General features: G+C 39.8%; 1 protein-coding gene across 1 annotated transcript in view; it reads right to left on the reverse strand.

Annotated features, from left to right (window-relative positions):
* Positions 1–1,949: 1,949 nt before the first annotated feature.
* The window catches only part of CDCP1 (CUB domain containing protein 1), a 54,754-nt gene continuing 35,409 nt past the window's right edge, over positions 1,950–21,294 (reverse strand). The window contains exons 5-9 of the mRNA XM_075921871.1: positions 12,104–12,331; positions 10,042–10,422; positions 9,265–9,630; positions 6,316–6,400; positions 1,950–5,249 (exon numbers count right to left, since the gene is read on the reverse strand). Coding sequence (XP_075777986.1) covers positions 4,805–5,249; positions 6,316–6,400; positions 9,265–9,630; positions 10,042–10,422; positions 12,104–12,331 — 1,505 coding nt within the window. The 3' untranslated portion in view covers positions 1,950–4,804. The remainder of the gene's footprint in view (positions 5,250–6,315; positions 6,401–9,264; positions 9,631–10,041; positions 10,423–12,103; positions 12,332–21,294) is intronic.

The following is a 21,294-nucleotide window of genomic DNA, read 5'->3' on the forward strand; positions in this document are numbered from 1 at the left end:
CATAAGTAGTGTAACACCTTAGCTGCATAGGGCTGGGTGACTGTATTCAATTCCTAACGTGAGGAGAGGATCATGCAGAAAAGAATGAGACAGCTCCTGCCCAACCAAATGGAGGAAGAGTTTTTGTTCCAGCCTCCTAGTGGGGCAGAGGAACATTTGTTGTTTGAGCAGCCTTGCAGTGTCTCATCGCTGTTGCTTTGATAGAATCAGACATCTTGACTGCCCCGCATGCACCCCAGAGTTCTGTGTTCCAAACAAAGTTATGTGCCTCCCCTTTTATTTTTGAAAGTTGTTTACATCCCAAACAAAGGTTCATGGGCCTAAGGGTACAAAAACAGTTATTCACATTAAACAAGTAATTCCATAGCCCTTTCTATTTCCTGCATGAGTAATTTCTGTCTCTCCTCTTTCTGGGTCTTTGCACACAAGTCATCCCACATTTGGGTCTCAACAGGTTGAGAGGTATGCACAAGATTAGATTTTTAAATCTTCACACACACATCTTTTCTATGCAATGTTCTCATTCTCCAGTTTATTCTCTGTCAGCCACACAGCCAACCCAGGGCAATTTCTATTTCACAGTGGACTAACTGCATTGTTGCCCTTTTTAAAAATTCCCAACATCAGTTTAAGCTCAACAAAAAGACACACCCCTAGATGATACTGAGTTACTAGGGCCCTGATCCAAAGCACAGCATTGAAGTACTTGCTTCACTTTGAAGTTAACAGAACTATTCACATACTTAAAAAGCTAAGCGTGTTCTTAGATGCTTTGCTGGGTTGAGGCCTGAGTGTTAAACACCTAGCAGGATCTAGATAAGAAATATTATTCTTCTAGGACAGGTCCTCTGCTCTAAAAGACAGTTGCTTCTGCTTAGCAGTACTCTATAAAACAGTAGTTTTCTACCAGTGGTACACCCCTGCAGACATCTTTCAAAGAGTGCATCAACTTATCTAGATATTTCCCTAGTTTTACAACAGACTACATAAAAATCGCTAGTGAAAATCAGCACAAACTTTGATACAATGACATGTTTATGCTGATTTATATACTATACACTGAAATGTAAATATAATATTTAAATTCTAATTGATTTATTTTAGAATTATATATTAAGCATGAGAAGTAAGCAGTTTTTCAGTAGTAGTGTGCGGTGACACTTATGACTTGATTTTGTAAGCAAGAAGTTTTTAAGTGAGGTGTAATTTGGTACACAAGACAAATAAGACTCAGGGCTACAGTATTCTGGAAAGGCGGAAAGCCACTGCTATAAAAGAAAACTAGATCTTGATTTGGAGCGATATAACCATCTCAGCGGACTAAATAACACAACTCATGATTAACAGGATTCAGAAAATTTCATCTTGAGGTGGAGATCACCAGTTCAAATATGCAACAGATAAGTAGAAACCAAGTGTCATGATCACACAAACTGTTCAGTAAATCAGATAAGATGAAGCAATCTCCATTCAGTTTCTAGTGGACAACTGTCCACATTCTAATTAATAATAATTTGCAATCTCAGAGGGCCCATTTGGACATGTTAGCTCAATTTCCTTCTTGTCGTCAGAGATGATCTGACTGGGTCATGGTTGAGGCCAATTGTTAAGGTGAAGTGGAGAAGCTTGAATTACCACTGTCTACTCTGTAGTTGTTCTCCAGATAAAACCAAACACTTCCGTCTCCAGGGTTTTCAAGCAGGCTCTTCAATGAGCGCAACGTGCACTTAACATTAAAACAAGAAAGTGGCTATGGATACAGACGCCATAATATTTATTGTAATGAAAACCACAAATTTCATACATTTTAATCAGGCTCTTTTTGGGATCAGATGCTTGCAGTCGGGTCTGCTTTTGCGCTATCCCTTCCCCCCCCCAAAAAAAGATTACATTGGAACTCAACGCTTATGTCAATTTGGCTTAAATAATTACAGACATTATGATCCTACTAAGGAACGGTGGGGTCTTTTATTCTGTTGCATACAGACATTTTACAAAAGAAGCACCTAAAATATGAAAATACATCTCTAAAACATTTCTTTCTTTAAAAAGAGAAATTAACAGCACACTACCACAGCTATAAAACAAAACAGATATATACATTCAGCAAATAAGTTATCATCATGGTAAACTTTGTTCCACAGAAATACATTCTTATTGACAGGAATTCTCTTTACTATAAGCTGTCAGGTACAAAAATACATAAAGCTGATCCTGCATTCCTTGTACAGACAAGACCCTCACTAAAATCAATGGGAGTTTGCCAGCATAAGGTCTGTAGGACTGAACATTTATATACTCGTTGATAGAATTTTTCTCCCCTCTCCCTGGGAAAGTAGACTTATTGTAGAAATCATCTTGAATGAAACCAATAGTTCTCCTGTAACTTAAAGGCAGTACTGGTGTACACTACAATGTCAAATTCCTACCAAATTTCATTGATCACTCATATGTGGTTCATGTGAATAGCTCTAAAGCCATAGAGTTGCAGAACTGCAGAGATTCTTTAAAGTTCTGAGCTGCTCAAGTGATGCTTCCAGTGTGCTCAAAAAAGGTTCTGAGGCTTTCATTTAGTGCCACTCTAGAGAATTCAAAATCCAATTTAGAAAAGAAAGAAGAAAGATGAAAGGAATCACACTGCCCTGGTAACTACTGTGCTTACAGTTTAGGTGCATTTATCATAATATTTTTTAAAGCTGCAATTTTGCCTAATAAAAATAAACTGGGACCAATCTTTCAATTCCTGGATTTTAATGCAGCAAAGAAAATGGAGTCACGTCCAAACATCACAAAGAGAGAATTGCAAACCAATTGCAAACATTTTAGCTTTGATTTCATGAGAGAAAAGTTTGGTTTATGTCCTATGCTTTGTAGTTTGTTAGCCAGAATGAGAATTAAATTTGCTTAAATTGCAAATATTAACACAGAGGGCTAACTGGGTTCTGAATATTTCTACAGAGCCCTCAACCCTTTTCCAAGGAAGACTGAAAATAAATAACATTGACCAGCTGGAGACAGGACTGTATTGCCCCCAAGAAAAATATATTGTGGAAGTTATTTGCCTGAGAAAATAAAAAATAGTTACTGCAGAAATCAAGGTAGAATAGCAGCATTTAAGTTCTCACCGGGCATTTAAATGCTCTACTATACCTTGGCAGATGTGATTCCGAGAATAAGAAGATGGATAGAAGAATACACATGTTCGCACTCAAGTGCTACATAGAACCAGTTATTCTCCCTAAAACATAATTAAAAGTACTCTCAGATGGCAAGAATCTCACAATATGCTAACAGAAATGCTGTGACGACACTGCTTCAGATGAGACATAAGTATGAAACTGATATTGGTTCAAGGAGAATGTATTATTAGTACCTAGCTATGATAAAATATTTAGCACAGAAAGTGAAAATCCTTGCTCTGTTGATGTCAACAGAAAAATTTCCATTAACTTAATTTGAGCTAGGATTTCAGCCATAGACGGTTACAGTTGCTTGAAGTCTTCAGCATAAGTGATGTTGCCCTTCAAATATTGTTATGTGAGAGATCATTCATAATAAGACAAGCAGAGTTAGCTCTCCAGGTAGTCAGTTCTAGCGCCATATGCAAAAGTGTACATGTAATCACTGTACATACACATAAATCAGGCACTTGTACACACAAGGGGCCAGGCATCTTACCATTTCTGTTGAATTACCCAGTTTGCACATGCAAGCCTGAACATTGCATGGAAAAGCATACAATTTCACTCTTGTACATCCATGAACGTTTGTATAATTTAAAAGTGAGGGCCAGATTTTAAAATGGCTGATGTACATGCTGGCTACGTCTTGTTAACATTATATTCTATTAAATATTTAGGGTGGGATTTTCACAAGCATCTAAAATGATTTAGGAGCACAAGCTCCCTTGGATAGCTATAAGAAATGTGCTCTTGCACTATATTTAGGCACTTGTAAATCCCACCCTACTGTTGTAATAAATACCTAGGCTTTCTGTGTGGATTAATTCATACATTTTGCACAGGGGCCTGACAGAGTAATTGTGTATTGGAAGTGGAACACATTTTTCCACTTCAACATTTGTCTTCTTTCAATAAACAAAACTCTCTTGTAGGTCGAGTACAAAAGATTAGTGGGAATGCCATTATTATTTCTTCAGAATTCTGTCATTACTGGAACAAGGAATAATGGAATAGTAAGACCAGAATTCCAAACAGACTGCAGTTTTTTTAAGCTCTCAAAAATGATAAATTTTATAAACAAATACACCAATTCTTGCAGGTAAACAAGGAGACACGGGTGGAAGAACTGGTATAAATATGACTTCCTATGCTCAGATGTTAGGGAAGAAATACAGCTTCCCGTAAAAACATTTCATAGATCTAAGAGCTGCCTTGAGTCAGTGGCATGGGATACAGAGTCAACTGACACCCTGCAATCTTCATAAGGAACAATTACTTGGGAAAAGAGAAATAACGGGGCAAATATTATCCGAGTTCCCTTCAGTTCCTGTGCTTATAAAAATCCATTTTCCCTACAGCTTTATGTTAAAAGTGGAAGCATAACTTTGCTTCCATTTCCAAAAGAGAAGCACTTTCATTCATGGATGCACATGAACAGTGGACAGGTTTCCTAAAAGTTCATTCTAAAATTGAATATATCAGCTGTTGAGGTTAAAACAACCCATGTCTATGCATGCTTAAAAAAATAAATCTCCTTTTCTGATTTTTCCATAGCACACAAGAGCACTTTTCTTCACAGTGTCACCCTTATTTACAAACCAAAATCATTCCTTTGGAATAAGCTATTCTTCTAAGCCTTCTTGTTTCTTACTTTCCAATAAGGGCACGTCCACATCTCCAGCACTGTTCACTTGTGTCTCTTCAGTGCTCCTGGTCTCCTCTGGTGTGCGATGTGCAAAAGTGTACGGCTCACTGTCACTCACTGAGCAGAATGGGGACTCCCCTGGGTCAGAAACTTTAGTGGCTTTCATGAAAGAGATGGGAGGTGGAGTAGGCGGTATGGCACTCACTGGTCCATCAAAAGGCCGATACACATCTACCTCGGGAATGACTGATCCATTGGATTGCATCTGAAAATCTCCATAGACCATGGCATCATCAATGACTGCATAGACATGGGAATCATTGTTCTGCCTCTTCTTCTTGAAAAAGTCCCGTCTTCCAGGCATCTGGGTGTTGATGTTGGCATTGTATATACCTACCCCAGGGTTCTGGCTTTCTTTCCTCCTGTTATAAAGCCAAAATTAACTAGTGAGAACCACTGTCAATCAATGTGTTACTTGTGTATTCAAACTCTGTAAGGCAACAACTTCTACTTATTTTTATACTTCATATTTAATTATATTTCCATCAATGCCTCAAGCATTTTCTCTGCAGGCCAGTGGAGTTTGTTTGCAAGGAGTTTACAGCTAGAAACACTGCCCTAGGGCAAAGTGCCCCAACTTTTTGCACCCAAGCTAGAAAATGATAGGACTTTTCAACAGCTTGTTTCAGGGGAGATGATTTTTCAGAGCTCTAGTCACCTCCTAGCACATCTACAAACTGAGGAGCCAACCCTGCACAGTTACATGAACAAGTACCCTGACTGGCTTCCATGAGACTACTCATCTGAATAAAGTTATGAGTGTTTGCAGGATTGGTTTCCTTCCTTCAGGGTTCAAATTTATTTTAAATAACTAATCTTCGCAGGCCACGAGAACCCTCTAGCCCTAGAAGCTGTGCAGAAAGTGATTGATTTTGGCCTTTGTCTATCCCACTCTCTCGCTAGTATGCACTTAGTTTTCAGTTCATATCACCTGTAAACAGTTGCCACCCATAACCATAAGAAATATTACTGATTTAATCATAATAGGACTTCCTTACAGCACCCGGAATTTACAACGTCAAATCTGTTCATGACTGAATGCTGCTCAATGCACCGATGCATAAAATGACTGACTTGTTTTAGGAAACATCAGGAAAGGGAAGGAGATTCCTGTCTGAATAGTGACTATACAGCACTTTCAGGGAGATCAGCCAAATGAGCTTGGAAACCTGTGTTAAAGTTCAGGTAATATCTACCGTAATACATTTAAATACCAGAAATCTATGCTGGTGCAAAGCTTGTGGGTAATATTGTTGCAAGATTCATAAGCTTTTTAGCTGCAACCCATTGTATCTATCTTTTCTACGCCTTCTACTGCATGCCTTCTTTAAGGGCCACTTATCTAGTATATGAAATAAGAGGAATGGTATTCCCTAGAAAAACTGCTTCTGAATATGCCTAAATCAGTATCTGGAGTAATGAACATACTTCTTTCTAGTGCAGCATATGATGATTCCAATAACTGCAAGTGCTCCAGCCACTCCAACCACCACAGCGATTATCACTAGCGAATCTATCAAAAGAAAAAGACACAACGAAAAGAAATAAAATCATACAGCAGTATGCAACAACAGTTAACCTCCCACTGAAGTCTAGCTGCCATACTCGACTCACATCATTGCTGCTAAAGATAGCAGGTCTGTGCAGAGGTCCTGTCTCACATCTGAGTGCCCGATTACACAAAAAAGTTTGAGCAAGGATAAGGATCCAGCAGTAAAGGAATGAAATAAGTTTCAGCGCAGTAACTTGCCAGTGTAAACGGGTTCCCAGCACGGGGGAGGTGGTTTTCCTACAGTGTTAGGAGAGCTCTTTCCGAGCACTGGTGACACAACCACACTGTTGTGTTAAAGCAGTGCCACAGCAGCATTTTAATCTGGTAGACAAAGCCTAACTCTACTTCAACCAATTTAAAATGTAACACCAAAAAAGAAAAGCCACCCCTGCAGATCATTAACATGCCATAAATGAAAGCCTCACAAATAAATCAAGCAGGTCAATGCACCAAGGTTGTAGGAGTTTATGGGAATGAAGCTCTGGACATTTTACTGAATTAAAACAAAACAAAAAATGTAAAAGAAAAAACAAATTAAAGAGTGAAACAAGTTACAGGCAATGAAATCTGAAATAAAGAGGAACAGAATTAGAGGTCAATTAGAAGGTGATACAATCTATTCTAACCTGCATTGCCAATTCTTGCTCTAGGCCTCAATTCTATAAGCACATGCATGGCTATGAATGCTGGTACTCACATTGATCTGGGACTATTTCTACAGATAAAGATTTTGCATATGATCTGGGGCTTAAAGATGGAGAATAAAGTGCACTACATTTTATCTGGACAGGCAGGAGGTCCACAGATTGGATGAGGCTTTTTTTAAACAACTCACAAAACAGCAGGATTTGGTGATGATCGGGGACTTCAACTATCCAGCCATATGTTGGGAAACTAACACAGCGGGGAACAGATTATTCAATACATTCTTGGATTGCATTGGATAACTCAGGAGAATTAGGGCATTAAAAATAAAACACTTGAGCAAGATATGAGAAGTAATTCTTCCACTCTACTCTGCACTGATTAGGCCCCAATTGGAATATTGTGTCCAGTTCTGGGCCCCGCATTTCAAGAACGATGTGGAGAAATTGGAGAAGGTTCAGAGAAGAGCTGCAAAACTGATTAAAGGTCTAGAAAACATGAGCTATGAGGGAAGACTGAAAGAACTGGGCTTGTTTAGTTTAGAAAAGAAGACTGAGAGTGTTTGGTCTTGCTGTGAGGGCAGGGGACTGTACTCGACCTCTTGAGGTCCCTTCCAGTTCTAGAATTCTATGATCTCTGACAAAAAAAGAAACTTTTAAAGTCCATACCTATGGCTCTCAAAGATTTTTGAGGTCCAGGTATTACAAAATGCAGGGATTTTATGACCAATATTAAACGGAGTAATATTTGTAGCCATTCCAGAAAAACCTTGTGCCACATTTTTACATTGATGCACGTTAAAAAATGCACACCCACAACATGCATTTAATATGTACCTTCATTATTTATACAATGCAAAAGCATGCCAGGTTTTTGATAGACACATAAGAGAAGTTTCTATATCTATAGATTATGACCCCACTTTTGCAATCAGCTCCATGTGACTGTAAGGATCCACTGGCCCTGACCAGATCAGATTGCTAGATTTGTGCCTAACTAGACATCTCACAAAAAAGAAAGGGCAGTTCGAGGAATTAATACAATGAAATTTTAAGAAGTCTTTTTTCGTGCGTCACTCTGGTTTTATTTCTCAATGTTTTCCAATTTTAACTTGTGTGTTGTTTTGCTTTCCAGTTATTAAATTCCCACTGCAATGTCAGGATTTCAGTATTATTTCAGACTTCTCCCACTGCTGAAAGTGCTTACAAAATTTTAAGAGCAAAGACTGACTTAATAAAAGCTCTTAGATGCAGGGACTGATTCTAAGTATTGTCCCTAATTTTATTGGATTTTTTCAAATGACTGCAGAGTGGATTATGGGTATGTCTAGACTACATGCCTCTGCCTAACGAGGCATGTAAATTAGACATACCGACATAGTCAATGAAGCGGGGATTTAAATATCCCCCGCTTCATTAGAATAAAAATGGCCGCCGCATTGTGCCGGCTCAACTGTTTGTCGGCACGAAGCGGCAGTCAAGACGGGGATCGGTCGGCAAGGAAAGACTTGCCGACTGATCCCTTATGCCTCGTGCTCTAGGCCTTGATGTCTTAGGGCCGATAGCGAGAACCTATGTGTAGTCCCACTGAAATTAGTGCATCCAAATACCAATGTTCAGACTAGGAATCTAATCCCACAGGAGTCTGAAACTCTTTTGTCCATTTTCCAATAAGAAAATATCTTCCCCTTACTTGCTTTTGAGCTAAGTAGCAAAAAGGAAACTGAAAAACAAAAGTTATAGTGAAATTGGGGAAAAAAATCTAATAGTTAAAATATATATTCCTAAAAGCTAATAAAGTGTCTGAAATACAGATTGGTCCTTAAGTATCTTAAAATGTATATACCCAGTTTTACATTATCTGTTTTAACTAAGTTCAGAATAATATCTCACCATTCTGCTATTTCAATCTCTTCAGCATTTTAACACTTGCTACTTCATTTGACTGTTTCCCAAGAGAATGCATCCAAAAAAAGAGAGAGGATCCTGGCACAGAAGTTAGGCATCTGATGCTGCTTGCTACAAAATGCAGAAAAAGCTACTGAGAAGCATCCCTGTGCACAACAAATTGATGAAGCAAATAGTCTATAACTACATCCACATCTGTGGACGGAAAACACCAGAGTATCCGCACTGCAGAGCATTATCTTCCCTCAGTGGAGAAAAAGAGTGGCAACTCACCTGTCTTTTGCTGGACAAACGTCAACCAGAACTGCAGGCTCAGCTGCTTCTTGTTCACTGGTTTGCAGTTAGAGATGTTTAGCCAGAAGTGGTGATACATATGAAGGGGCTCAGGAAGCATCTCATCTTCACGGCGCACAGTTTCTTCAGCCCTTGGTTTTTGTTCCTTTATGTTGACGTAGGCGCGCCCTGTTTCACAAGCAATGTCCATCCGCTCCTTCGAGAATGCTAAGCGAGCAACTTGCTTACTGGGGACTGTGATGTTCCAGGACACAGAGACATAAGGAGGCAAACCGTGGAACCAGTTAGGAGTCTGTAGATAAACTTGAGCTTTTGCGTCGGGGGTCACAGTGAAGATGCATTCCTCTGTAGCACAGGTAGAGATAGAGTGTATACATAATATTGCCACTGCTCTTAGCTTTCTCTTTAAATACATTACTTAGCCAGTCTTTTCTAAAATGAAACATGCATCACTTACAAAGGTGACCAGTGATCCACACAAAAAATCACAGCATCTCATCATAACATGCTTTACCTGCAGGATTTCCTTCATAACTACCCACCTACAACTCCAACTCTCAAGTTGTTATTCCCTCCTTACAGTGGCAAAACTACCCCTTGATTCAAAGGAAGCTTTGCCCAAGTGATGACATTAAAATTTGGCCTTAAGCAATTTAACAACTCCTATTTTATTAATGGATGTACAATGGTTATTTGTTAACGGATATACCAAATGAGTTGGGGAAATGGAGTGAGGGAACAGACCCTCCACCTTACCTTTAATAAAAGGCACAAAAGACATTTTCAGATCCTGATTAAGAGACGCATTGAAGAATCCTCTGCCAAATGTTTTTAGGGATATGGTGATATTGTCTCTCATCTGAATCTTTTCAATGGCTCCACCAGGACAGAATATACCCAGGTCTAATTCCTTTTCCTTAGTGGTGCTGACAATGCCATAGCTGTAACTTGTATTGCACTTATGCTCTTGGACATGTTGTTGTAGTTTCAAGGATGGAGATGTTATTTCCACATTGATCTCTTCTGGAGCCAACAGCTTCCAAATAAACTTATCCAGCCGAATGGGGAGTTGGAAAATAGCCCTGGGCACAGTGAGGGCATAGATCTTCTTTTGGCAGTACCTGAGATCCCAACAGACTGCAGTCACAGAGACACAAATTATAGCAATACTTTTCCCATTGAGCAGAGCTATGAAAATGAGGCTTTGCTACGTGCTAGAGTGGTTAGGTCTGCACATAGGATTGCCAGATGGTTTAACCAAAAATACCAAACAACCCCCTCCCCCCCCCAAAAACCCACCGGGACAAAAATTCTGTTGAGGAAAAAAAAAGGGGGGAGACCAGAGTTGTTGAGAAACGCCCCCCCTCCCCCGCCCCGAGAGTTAAGCAAAAAAAAAAAAAAAAAAAAATACAAAAAATACAAAAAATAAAACAGCATGAAAACAGCATGGACCCTTTAAGAAAAGTCTTTAGGCTTTTTGCAGGGGCCATCTTGTTTTCTTGATCAGAGCCAGAAGGCAGCTTTCTTGCGGAACCAAGTAAGTAGGGAAGATGGGGGTTGGTCTGGGGGCTTAAGAGGCGGCTGGGCCCGGTTGCTCAGTGTGTGTACGGTTGCCAGGTGACTGGTATTTTCACTTCCTGGAGGGGGGGGGGAATTAGAAAATACTGGACATTTTAGGTGTCCGGTATTTTCTGAATTTTTTTTTACCAGACAAGAGGCAAAAATACCAGACTGTCAGGGTCAATACCAGACACCTGGCAACCCTATCTGCACAAACAAAATACAACAGAGTTCCATTGCGTGGCACTGGGGGTGTATGCATTGAAAGATAGAAATAATTCAAATTCCCAATTAGCTCTGGTCCTGTGGGGATATCCTACAGGAGACATCCCTATACAGGTTGAACCTCTCTAGTCCGGCACTCTCTGGTCCAACAACATCTGTTGTCTGGAATGATTTTAGTTAGCCAGATGCCTGTTTATCATGAGTGTGGCCAAGTTTCCTGTCATCGCATAAAGTTTGTTTTCAGCCACCAGTCCTAGCTCTCAGTGTCCTGTGCTATTATTTAGCTCTAATTTATCCCTAAATGTCTTCTAAGAGTCCAGCAAGCAGTGGAAGTGTTAGGAATGCTGTAAGACAATATTGACTTCTCGTGGTTTGGCAAATTCTGTGGTTTGGCACCAGTCAGGTCCCAAGGGTGCCGGTCTAGAGATGTACAACTTGTATTCAAGTTTCCCACTGTATTTTCCATAGTAACCATTAATAAAATTACTGTGTATATCTAGTTGAAGTCTTTCTCCTGACTGTTAGAGGATATTAAGGAAAACTGGGAAATACAAATGCACAGCGTCGGTCAGCGCACAAAGCACAAGATATTATCTTTCCTTCACCATCTGTCTATATGCGTCATGAGATTTTCCAGGGCATAGTGTAGACATGTGGTGTAAGAAGCATGGATGAAAACCACCCTAGGATTGAAGGAGAGCTTTGCTACAGCTCTGCCCTAAAAGAAGTTCCAGCACTGAGCAAGAAGCTTCCATCTCACATGCTTGTCTTCCATTTGCTATAACTGAACTTCTCCAGAGACCAGCTATGCTGTTCTTGTTTGTCACCACATCTCTGCCTTCTAAACATAAACTGGTTTTATTTACTGATTAATTGTACCCACTACCTTATTGTTCAGAGCTTGTCTGCAAGCCAAACCACACTTATGCACAAATAAAAAATGGGATTTAAAAGCCTGAATCTTCAGTAGAATACTGTGGAAGTGAGAACATGTAGAGAACCCTTCTACAAGTAACAAAATACCTTATCATACCTATGGTTTTTTCAGCTGTGATCCTCAGATGCTCCAAATCAGAACACAAGAAGGAAATCATGTATGTGTTGCCTGATATTAAAGTTACGTTGTGTTGACAGGTTCTAGGATCTTTACAGATCAAACATTCTGGTTCAAACTGCATCGGGTGCCCATTGTATGGTGATTTGGTATGTATTGTTACACTTAGGTCCTTCTCTTTGGTTAAGTCAATTAAGTATGTTACATCTGAAATGAAAAAAATATATATAAATCAACATAGCAATTAAAGAAATAAGGTGAACTGGAACCTCACCCTATTCCTCTCTTCTCCAAAAATCAGATGTTGGACTTATCTTTACATTTAGTAGGAAAGCATTATTTATTTTTTAAACTATTGGAACCTATACAAATAAACATTCTTCTGATTTAGGAGCTTCAGAGGGGTAGCTGAGTTAGTCTGTAACAGGAAAAACGTACAAAACAACTAATAGTCTAGCAGCACCTTAAAGACTAACAAAACATGAGCTTATGCTTATATGGGTACAACCCACTTCTTCAGATACTCCACAAAAGCTCATGACACCATCCAAATGTTTTGTTAGTCTTTAAGGTGCCACTAGACTATTCGTTATTTTTTAAGTTTTTTCTGATTTAGGAGTTGGAATCTCATTCTACTTCCTATTTTTACCCCCCTTTACAGGTATCATATGTAGATAGGAGCTAACAGTTGATATTTTGGTTTGGTTCTGGAGGAAAAAAAATCAGTTAATTTTTAAATGAAATCGATTTTTTCCAGTTTCAGTCACCAAAATACAAAACAGGGAAAAAAAAGTGTTTGACTCAAAGAAAAAGAAATGTTGCTTTTGGAAACTTTCAGCTGACTTTGATATGAATTTATGAATAGTTTTCATGCCCCTCCAAAGTGCATTTTTAGCAAATTTACCATTTGCTAATATTTTTCCCCATGTGATCATATATATGCTAATGCTTTCTGAAAAGGTTATGCAATAATACAAGGTGCTTGCTACAGAAAATTATTTCAGTCACAACCATAGAATTCACAACAGATGCTATAGAATGGTAGTAAAATAGACCAGTGGATAGAGCCCAGACTAAATCAGAAGATCTGGGTCCTATTGCCAGCTCTGTCAGACCTGTTGTGTGATCATAAGCAAGTCAGGAGAACACCTTTCTGTGTCTCCATTTCCCAACTGTAACATGGAGATAATGCTTTCTTACCCATGTAAAGTGGTTTAAGATCTATGGAAGAAACTTGCTAAGTATGTATGAAGTACTAGTACTATGTAGCTAATTAATTTCATTTCTCTATATTACATACCATACACGACAGCAATCCTGTCCACATGTTAATTTCACAAAGGACTGAAGCACTTTTCTGTGATGTTAACATTTTGGTTTTGTTTGTTTTTATTTTAAGCTTTACAAAACAAAATTGAGAATGAAGAACTTTGGAAATAGCAGAACATTTTTATGACTACTATGTGACCTTCTGTTTGATGGGTAATATGATTCTTGTTAAAGGATAACTAGAGAGTAAGTCAGTCAGGTGGTTTTGAATTATTACAGGACTCAAAGTCAATGGTTGCAGCTAGTTAATCACCTGTATATAAACAATTCAGGTGTCAATTCCTTTGAAGTTACTCTCTCTGATCTATATGCTGGCTGGTAACTGGGCGACAGGAGAAAGGAATCCAAATGGGGAAAATGAAATGGTTTAAAAATAGCCTCAGCCCATAAACTGAGAGAAACCAAAGAAGCATGAACTTCAGGAATACAGATGGAGTTATGATCCCCAGAAGTCGGAGAATGGTGGGTGGTGTATTTGGGATAAGTGGGGCCTGTCTAAAGTGAGGGAATTGCTAAGTTTTAGGTAAGACAGTCATTCATGTAGGCCTTTTGTTGTTTTAGCCCTTTTCTCTGAATACTTTGTTCCTATGGATAAACAGCACTTTGTTTTGAAATAGCTAATTGGAATCACTGCATTTTCATACTGGTCTTAGCTCCTGAAGAGAAGTGTTTTACAGGAATCAAAACCAGCCACGCCTGCCAGAAACAGGGCTAGCAAACAGCAGTGCTGTAATCTCAAAAACCAGGCAGAAAGTTGGGTGAATCATGAGATTCCACTGTAAGAGGAGCAAAGGCACTAGGCTCATCACTTGAAAGGGCCCCCGGGGAAGGACAGAGAAATGGGTCAAAACGTACTGCTCATGCTGAACCACTAATGGCCACGAGTACTGAAATTTTGAAAAACAGAATTGAGACTTGTGCAAAAACAGTGTGCTAAAGGGTTTTTCTTACATTTTTTGGCCAACCCTACTAGTCACCCACTAATGATTTCAAATGGAAGAGTCCTCATTTCTCAGATTGACATTGACTACAAAGTTGCCTTCACTCCCCCTTGTACAAGCATATTAGACAAATTAAGTTCCTTCAGCTGAGCTGTGAACAAAACTGTCAAGTTGTCCAGAGTCTATTAGGAATCAAGCTCTGCCAACAATGTCCAAAGTGGAGGGGAAATGGATAAATATGGTATGCTTGCAACATTGTTAAAGTTTATCAAGATAATAGAGTATAAAAGAGGGCTTCCTAATACTCATTTCTTTAGATCTGACATTTAAAATGCACACACGTACAAAGCTGTGAGCAGCTAAGTATAATGTAATTTACAGTAATCACTGAGCACTATCCATATTACAGCTCTGCGTGCACTGGAATTTCCATTCCGTGAAAAAGAATGGGTAGTTCTGAGACTTTTCATTCTGAATCAGAAAAGAGTTGGATACATCAATATTTCCATGGAAGAGGAGTTCTAGAAAATTCTCTTCTGAGAAAAATGAAATGGAGTTTTTCATGAAATTCCAGGCAGGGGACATGGGGAGTCCAACAAGGGAGTAGCTGGCTATATAGGGAGCCTGTAAGATGAATAGCCTGCCTGGTTTCCATGAAGTGTGTAGATGGAACCGACATGGTCACATATAACATTTTGATTCTTTAGAATAATTTTATGACAGAAAACAGTTCCACTGGAAAATTTACAGTCAGTTGAAATAAATACAAATAAACTGACGACACCAACTAGCAGCCTCCAATAATCAACAGCTGATAATAATTTGCTTCAGCCGGTAGATAGCAAACGTGAAAAAAATCCAAAAAAACCAGTCTGTCACCTCCTTTTGACAGACCTGTATCCTTCACCTAAACCCCTCTCTCACACATTTCTTCAGAATGTCATCGGATACGGGCTGTTTTGGATCAAGGATGGGGAGCAAGTGTAGTGTTGACAGGCAGAACCAAACCTGGGACCTAGTGCATGTGCCTGTATAGCTTGAGCTAAAAGCCAGCTGGCTCTCAGTTAAGGCTGCAGAGCACACTCATTCTCTCTTTGTAAGTGGTCTAAAGGGTTACTACCTGGGCTAGTGAACCATACCCAGTAGGTGTGTGAGTTAAACAAGCTCCAGAATCCCTGGGCCCTTACAGAAAACACCTTGCCACCAGCCCCCCTTTCTTGTATAAAGAGTGCAATCCGGCTCACAGGGCTCTGCTGACTGTAGCTGTGTTACTGGGGCATTGGGAGTTAAGTAGTCTCTCAGACAGGTAGTGTCTCAGTCCATTTAAGTCTTTGCAGGTCTATGGCACACAGAGGGACTACAGGCTGTTCGTAAGGCTATGTCTAGACTGCAGCCCTCTGTCGGCAGAGGGATGCAAATCAAGCACTTTGAAAGTGCAAATGAAGCCGGATTTAAATATCCTGCACTTCATTTGCATAAACATGGCTGCCGTTTTTTTTAAATGGAGCTTTTTCAAAAAAAAAATGGCAATCTAGACGCGGATCTTTCGAAAAATAAACCCTTTTTCGAAAGATCCTGTGAACCTCATTTTATGAGGGATAAGGGATCTTTTGAAAAAGGGTTGTATTTTTGAAAGAGCCCCATCTAGACCGCAGGGTTTTTTCAAAAAAGCTCCATTTCGGAAAAGAGCGGCAGCCATGTTTATGCAAATGATATTTAAATCCTGGCTTCATTTGCACTTTCGAAGTGCCTAATCTACATCTCTCTGTTGACAAAGAGGTTTAATCTAGACACAGCCTAAGAGATTTGTGCTTGATTTTAAATCCAGAGGACATTTGTCCCTTTACAGAATGCCAGTCCTCTGAATGCTCTAGAGAATGCGTCTGTCCAGCGGGAGTAAATAAAGTTTTTTTTCTCATTGCTGCGGAAGTGTCATGATATATGGTAAATGACAGCTAGAGCTAGGAAGGTGTGGCTAATATAACTGAAGAGGTCTTGGACTACTTAGTCCTACTGCACCTATTTTTCTGTCTCTTCCATTAATTAAAAGATAAGAACCTCAGTTTGTGAGTCCCACACAATGTTTTCTAAATGGAAATCAAAAGGGAAGCGGCTTCTGTTAAATGTGGTATATTGCTGCATTTGCCCAGACAGACAGCAACTGCTTTCGCCCAATTCAAGTAGGAAGCTTGTTTTTGAAAAGCTATTATTCTGTCACAGAAACCTTGTAAGATTCTGCTCCCTTAAGGTTTGAGCTACCAGACTACAGGCAGTCCCCGACTTACAAACAGGTTATGTTTCAAACACCTGGTCGTAACTCAGTTTGGTCGTAAGTCGGAAATACCCTTTAATGTGCTGTCCGCACTGTTCGAAAAACTTGACGTACATGGTTCTTAACTCGAAAATATTATAATGGAGTTAATGGGAGGTTAGTCGTAAGTAAGGATAGTCATAAGTTGGTGTGTTCATAAGTCGGAGAGTGGCTGTAATTTAGTAGTAAAGCAATCAAATAAACTCCTCTCAAGGGATGGAAGCACTGCAGTTAAATGAATCATCTGGCCAATTGAGTGGTCCCACTGACATCCTCCAAGGGTGGTCCTCGACCAGAAGAATAAGTGGCTGTGATGCAGGCACTGAGGATGTGCACATACTAGCTGGGCACCTACATCAAGTACGAACTTAGGGGCCTGCATTTTCAGAGGCACTACACAACCACAAGACCCACATAAGGTGAGTATGACTCAGCACTTCACAATCAGGCTGCTTAACATTATGGCAGCAAAATCTGAACACTGTGGCCAGCATGTATAAAAATGGGGCCATTACAAAAGGTGGGAGAGCACTATTATCTTCATTTGACACATGAGAAACTGAGGCGCAAAACTAGAGACACGCCCACGGTCACACAGTAAGTCAATGGCACAACAGGAAGGGAATCCAGGTCTTAACTTCCGGTCCAATGCCCTAACCATTAGGGATGTAATAGTTGGTTAAAAATGTAACCATTAAAAATCCTAGTGGCAACACATGCTGCGAGTTCTGCAGCATAAGCTTTATCCTTCAGAGCTCACAGCATAGCCAGCTCCCCAGGAGTAGGGACGGCAGCTGGGAGCAGTTTTGTACTGGGAGCTGGGTTATCAGCTAGCTCCCGGCACCCACTGGCTCCTGGATGCTGGCTCCACTTCTGAGGAGCCGGCTTCACTGCAAGCTTGCAGAATAACTTTCTGCAGAGCCCATAGTGCAGGGCGACTGCCAGCTCCCCAGGAACGGAAGCCAGCATGTAATCATAATGCAAACTGATCAGCTAATGCTTCTCAATTAACCATTTAAAGAGTTAGATTTTTACATCACTACTAACCACCAGGCCACGCTTCCTCTATGATTTATTTCAGCTATATACAATAGTACAGATAGGATATTTGTTTTTTGGGAACAGCTATATGATTTTCCCTGGCACCCAATTGTACGTGCTACAGATAGCAGTAAAACTTGTTTAAGTATTTGGAATGCCGTTAGAACATGCAAATATCAACTCTCTTTTAAATCTGGAAGTTAAATGGAGTTCCAATTAGTTTGTCCCTTATAGAGACAAAATACCAGCATAGTTTCAATAGACTTGGTGCACAAAAGGGCTACGTCTACATTGGCCCCTTTTCCGAAAGGGGCATGCTAATTTGACAGGTCGTAATAGGGAAATCTGCGGGGGATTTAAATATCCCCCGCGGCATTTAAATAAAAATGTCCACCGCTTTTTTCCGGCTTTTAGAAAAGCCGGAAAAGAATATCTACACTGGCCCCGATCCTCCGGAAAAAAGCCCTTTTCCGGAGATCTCTTATTCCTACTTTGAATAGGATTCCTTTGAAGTAGGAATAAGAGATCTCCGGAAAAGGGCTTTTTTCCGGAGGATCGGGGCCAGTGTAGACGCTCTTTTCCGGCTTTTCTAAAAGCCGGAAAAAAGCGGCGGACATTTTTATTTAAATTCTGCGGGGGATATTTAAATCCCACGCGGATTTCCCTATTACGACCTGTCAAATTAGCATGCCCCTTTCGGAAAAGGGGCCAGGGTAGACGAGCCCAAGTAGTATCTGGGGCCTTTGAAAGAAGAAATTGTAGAAAACTACTCATGAAATCCACTAAAATCCTCAGAGAAAACACTGTTTATATTTCAGAGGGATAGCCGTGTTAGTCTAATTCAGTAAAAACAACAAGGAGTCCTGTGGCACTTTAGAGACTAACATTTATTTGGGCATAAAGTTTTGTGAGTTGGAACCCACTTCATTAGATCTGACAAAGTGGGTTCCAGCCCATGAAAGCTTATGCCCACATAAATCTGTTAGTCTTTAAAGTACCACAGGACTCATTTTTACTGTTCTTATTTAAACCCATAAGAACATAAGAATGGCCATACTGAGTCAGACCAAAGGTCCATCTAGCTCAGCATCCTGTCTTCCGACAGTGGCCAATGACAGATGCCCCTAGAAGGAATGAACAGAACAGGTAATCATCAAGTGATCCCCCCCTCTGTTGCCCCTTCCCAGCTTCTGACAGAGGATAGAGACACCATTCCTGCCCATCTTGGCTAATGGCCATTGATGGACCTATCCTCTATGAATTGAACTAGTTCTTTTTTTAACTCTTTTAAATTCCTTGTCTTCGCACCATCATCTGCTAAAGCAGTGTTTCTTAAACTTTTTAAGACTGAGGAACACCAAACAATTTTTTTTAATGGGGAACACCAAGGATTTTTTTGTTGAGAGGAAAAAAAAGCAGGCTTGCCCCTTTAAGGGTGGCCATTCCCAAGGGAAAAGTAGTTAACCAAAAAAAAAAAAAAAAAAAAAAAAAGACCGCAGGGAAAAGTTGTTGAGCAAAACAAACAAAGGACAGGGAAAAGAAATTGTTAAGCAAAAATACCCGAACAGTTTGCCCTTTTATCAGGAGAGCAGGCACTGCCCTTTTAAGGGCGGCCATTTTGAACTCTGTTCTCTGCGGCACACCGGCGTGCCGTGGAACACACTTTAAGAAACACCATGGTAAAGAGTTTCACAGATTGACTGTGTGTTATGTGAAGAAATACTTCCTTTTGTTTGTTTTAAACCTGCTACCTATTGATTTTATTTGGTGATCCCTAGTTCTTGTGTTATGGGAACAAGTAAATATGTTTTCCTTATTTACTTTCTCTACATCAGTCATGATTTCATAGACCTCTATCATATACCGCCTTAGACTCCTCTTTTCTAAACTGAATAGTCTCAGTCTTATTAATCTCTCCTCATACGGCAGCCATTCCAAACCCCTAATCATTTTTGTTCCTTTTCTGAAATTTTTCCATTGCCAAGATACTTTTTTTGAGAAAAGCAACCACAACTGCACGCAGTATGCAAGATGTGGGCATACCATGGATTTATATGGCAGTGATAAGATATTCTCTGTCTTATTCTCTATCCCTTTTTTAATGATTGCTAACGTTTTGTTTGCTTTTTTTTGACTGCTGCTGTATTTATTATTTGCATTTTGCAAAATCCAACAGCCTGCCAGATTTTTTAGGTTAGCATTTAGTCTGCAAGACACAATACATTATAAAGTTCCACTTTACTGTCAATATAGAAACGATTCAAAGATGGATTAATTGAATGTTTTTACTCACAGAATCAAGACAGATTGCACACTGAATATGAACCAACATGATTTGTCAAACTTGAACTTCCTTGAGGATCTGAGGTATTTGATGCTTACGAATGGAGCCAGATTAAAGGTTAAAACACATTTCATGAACAAAAAAGCTGCACTGCTGATGTGTCATGATCAACACCTACATGGATCACCTGTAGGTTGAATCCATTCCATCTTTGTTCCCTGTGGAGTTGGCCTCCTAAATTAGCACCAGCTGAAGTGATGGTTTTGCAAAGTGGACGTCTATCCACTAGCGATTGTTCTGAGCTCATCTACTCATTTTAGCCAGGCAACTGTCATAGGTGAATTTTTCAATTTCTGCCAACATGAGCTGAAGCCAGACCAATGACCTGACAATAAATAACTTTACAGCTCATTATCAATTGCACCATCTAGTCTCCAACAGGATTGTTATTTTTAATACATGTAACAGCATTAGAAGTCATTTCCTCTAGCAAGTAGTTCTACAGGGATGCACTTTACCCAGAAGTATCAACTTACATTAACCGGTGATTTTGAAGCTATTTTAGGTTAAGAGTAACTTGTCGGTTCTGTTAAAAAAGGGAGAGCGAGTGAGCGAGAGAGAGATATTCCTACACATGTAGATATCTATATGGTGAAATCGCCAAGTGCTTTCCTCTAAGTTAATATCTCCACTGGACTGAGCTTCATGTCATCTTATTCTCATCTATGCCCCTATCTTGGCAAAGTATGATGTAAATCAGAAGCCTACTACAATCTGGATCCAGTTTTAAAAACAACAAAACAACAACAAGGAAAATCATCATCAACATCAAAACAAGGAGGTGTGATCAACATACTGATAGCACTACAGCCTGTGGACTTTGCTATCTCCTACCACAGCAGCCCTGGCACCCTGCACTAGAGAGTTGGAAAACCACCTATAGCTACTTTTGGCATGTTCCTTAAAGGTTAGAGTTATTCAGATACATCTTCATTCTCCTCAGTCAAGATTCACAGGTGAGTCAACACAGCCTATGGGAGGCCAGTCTGATTCAAGGCTGCTGACAGAGCTAAAAGTATCAGCGTCTACAGCTCCTAGCAATAGATAAAAGTAAAATCAGCCAAACAAGACCAGTATGGTAACCATATTATATCCTGGCTGAAATCCATATTGCCAGAATACAAACGAATCAGAGACTTCTACACCTTTCCCACAACTTTTTTGATACCTCCCCCAAAACCAGAAAGTTAAGAGACAGAGGTGT

Source organism: Pelodiscus sinensis, chromosome 2 (genome assembly GCF_049634645.1).
Source record: "Pelodiscus sinensis isolate JC-2024 chromosome 2, ASM4963464v1, whole genome shotgun sequence".
Taxonomy (NCBI): domain Eukaryota; kingdom Metazoa; phylum Chordata; order Testudines; family Trionychidae; genus Pelodiscus; species Pelodiscus sinensis.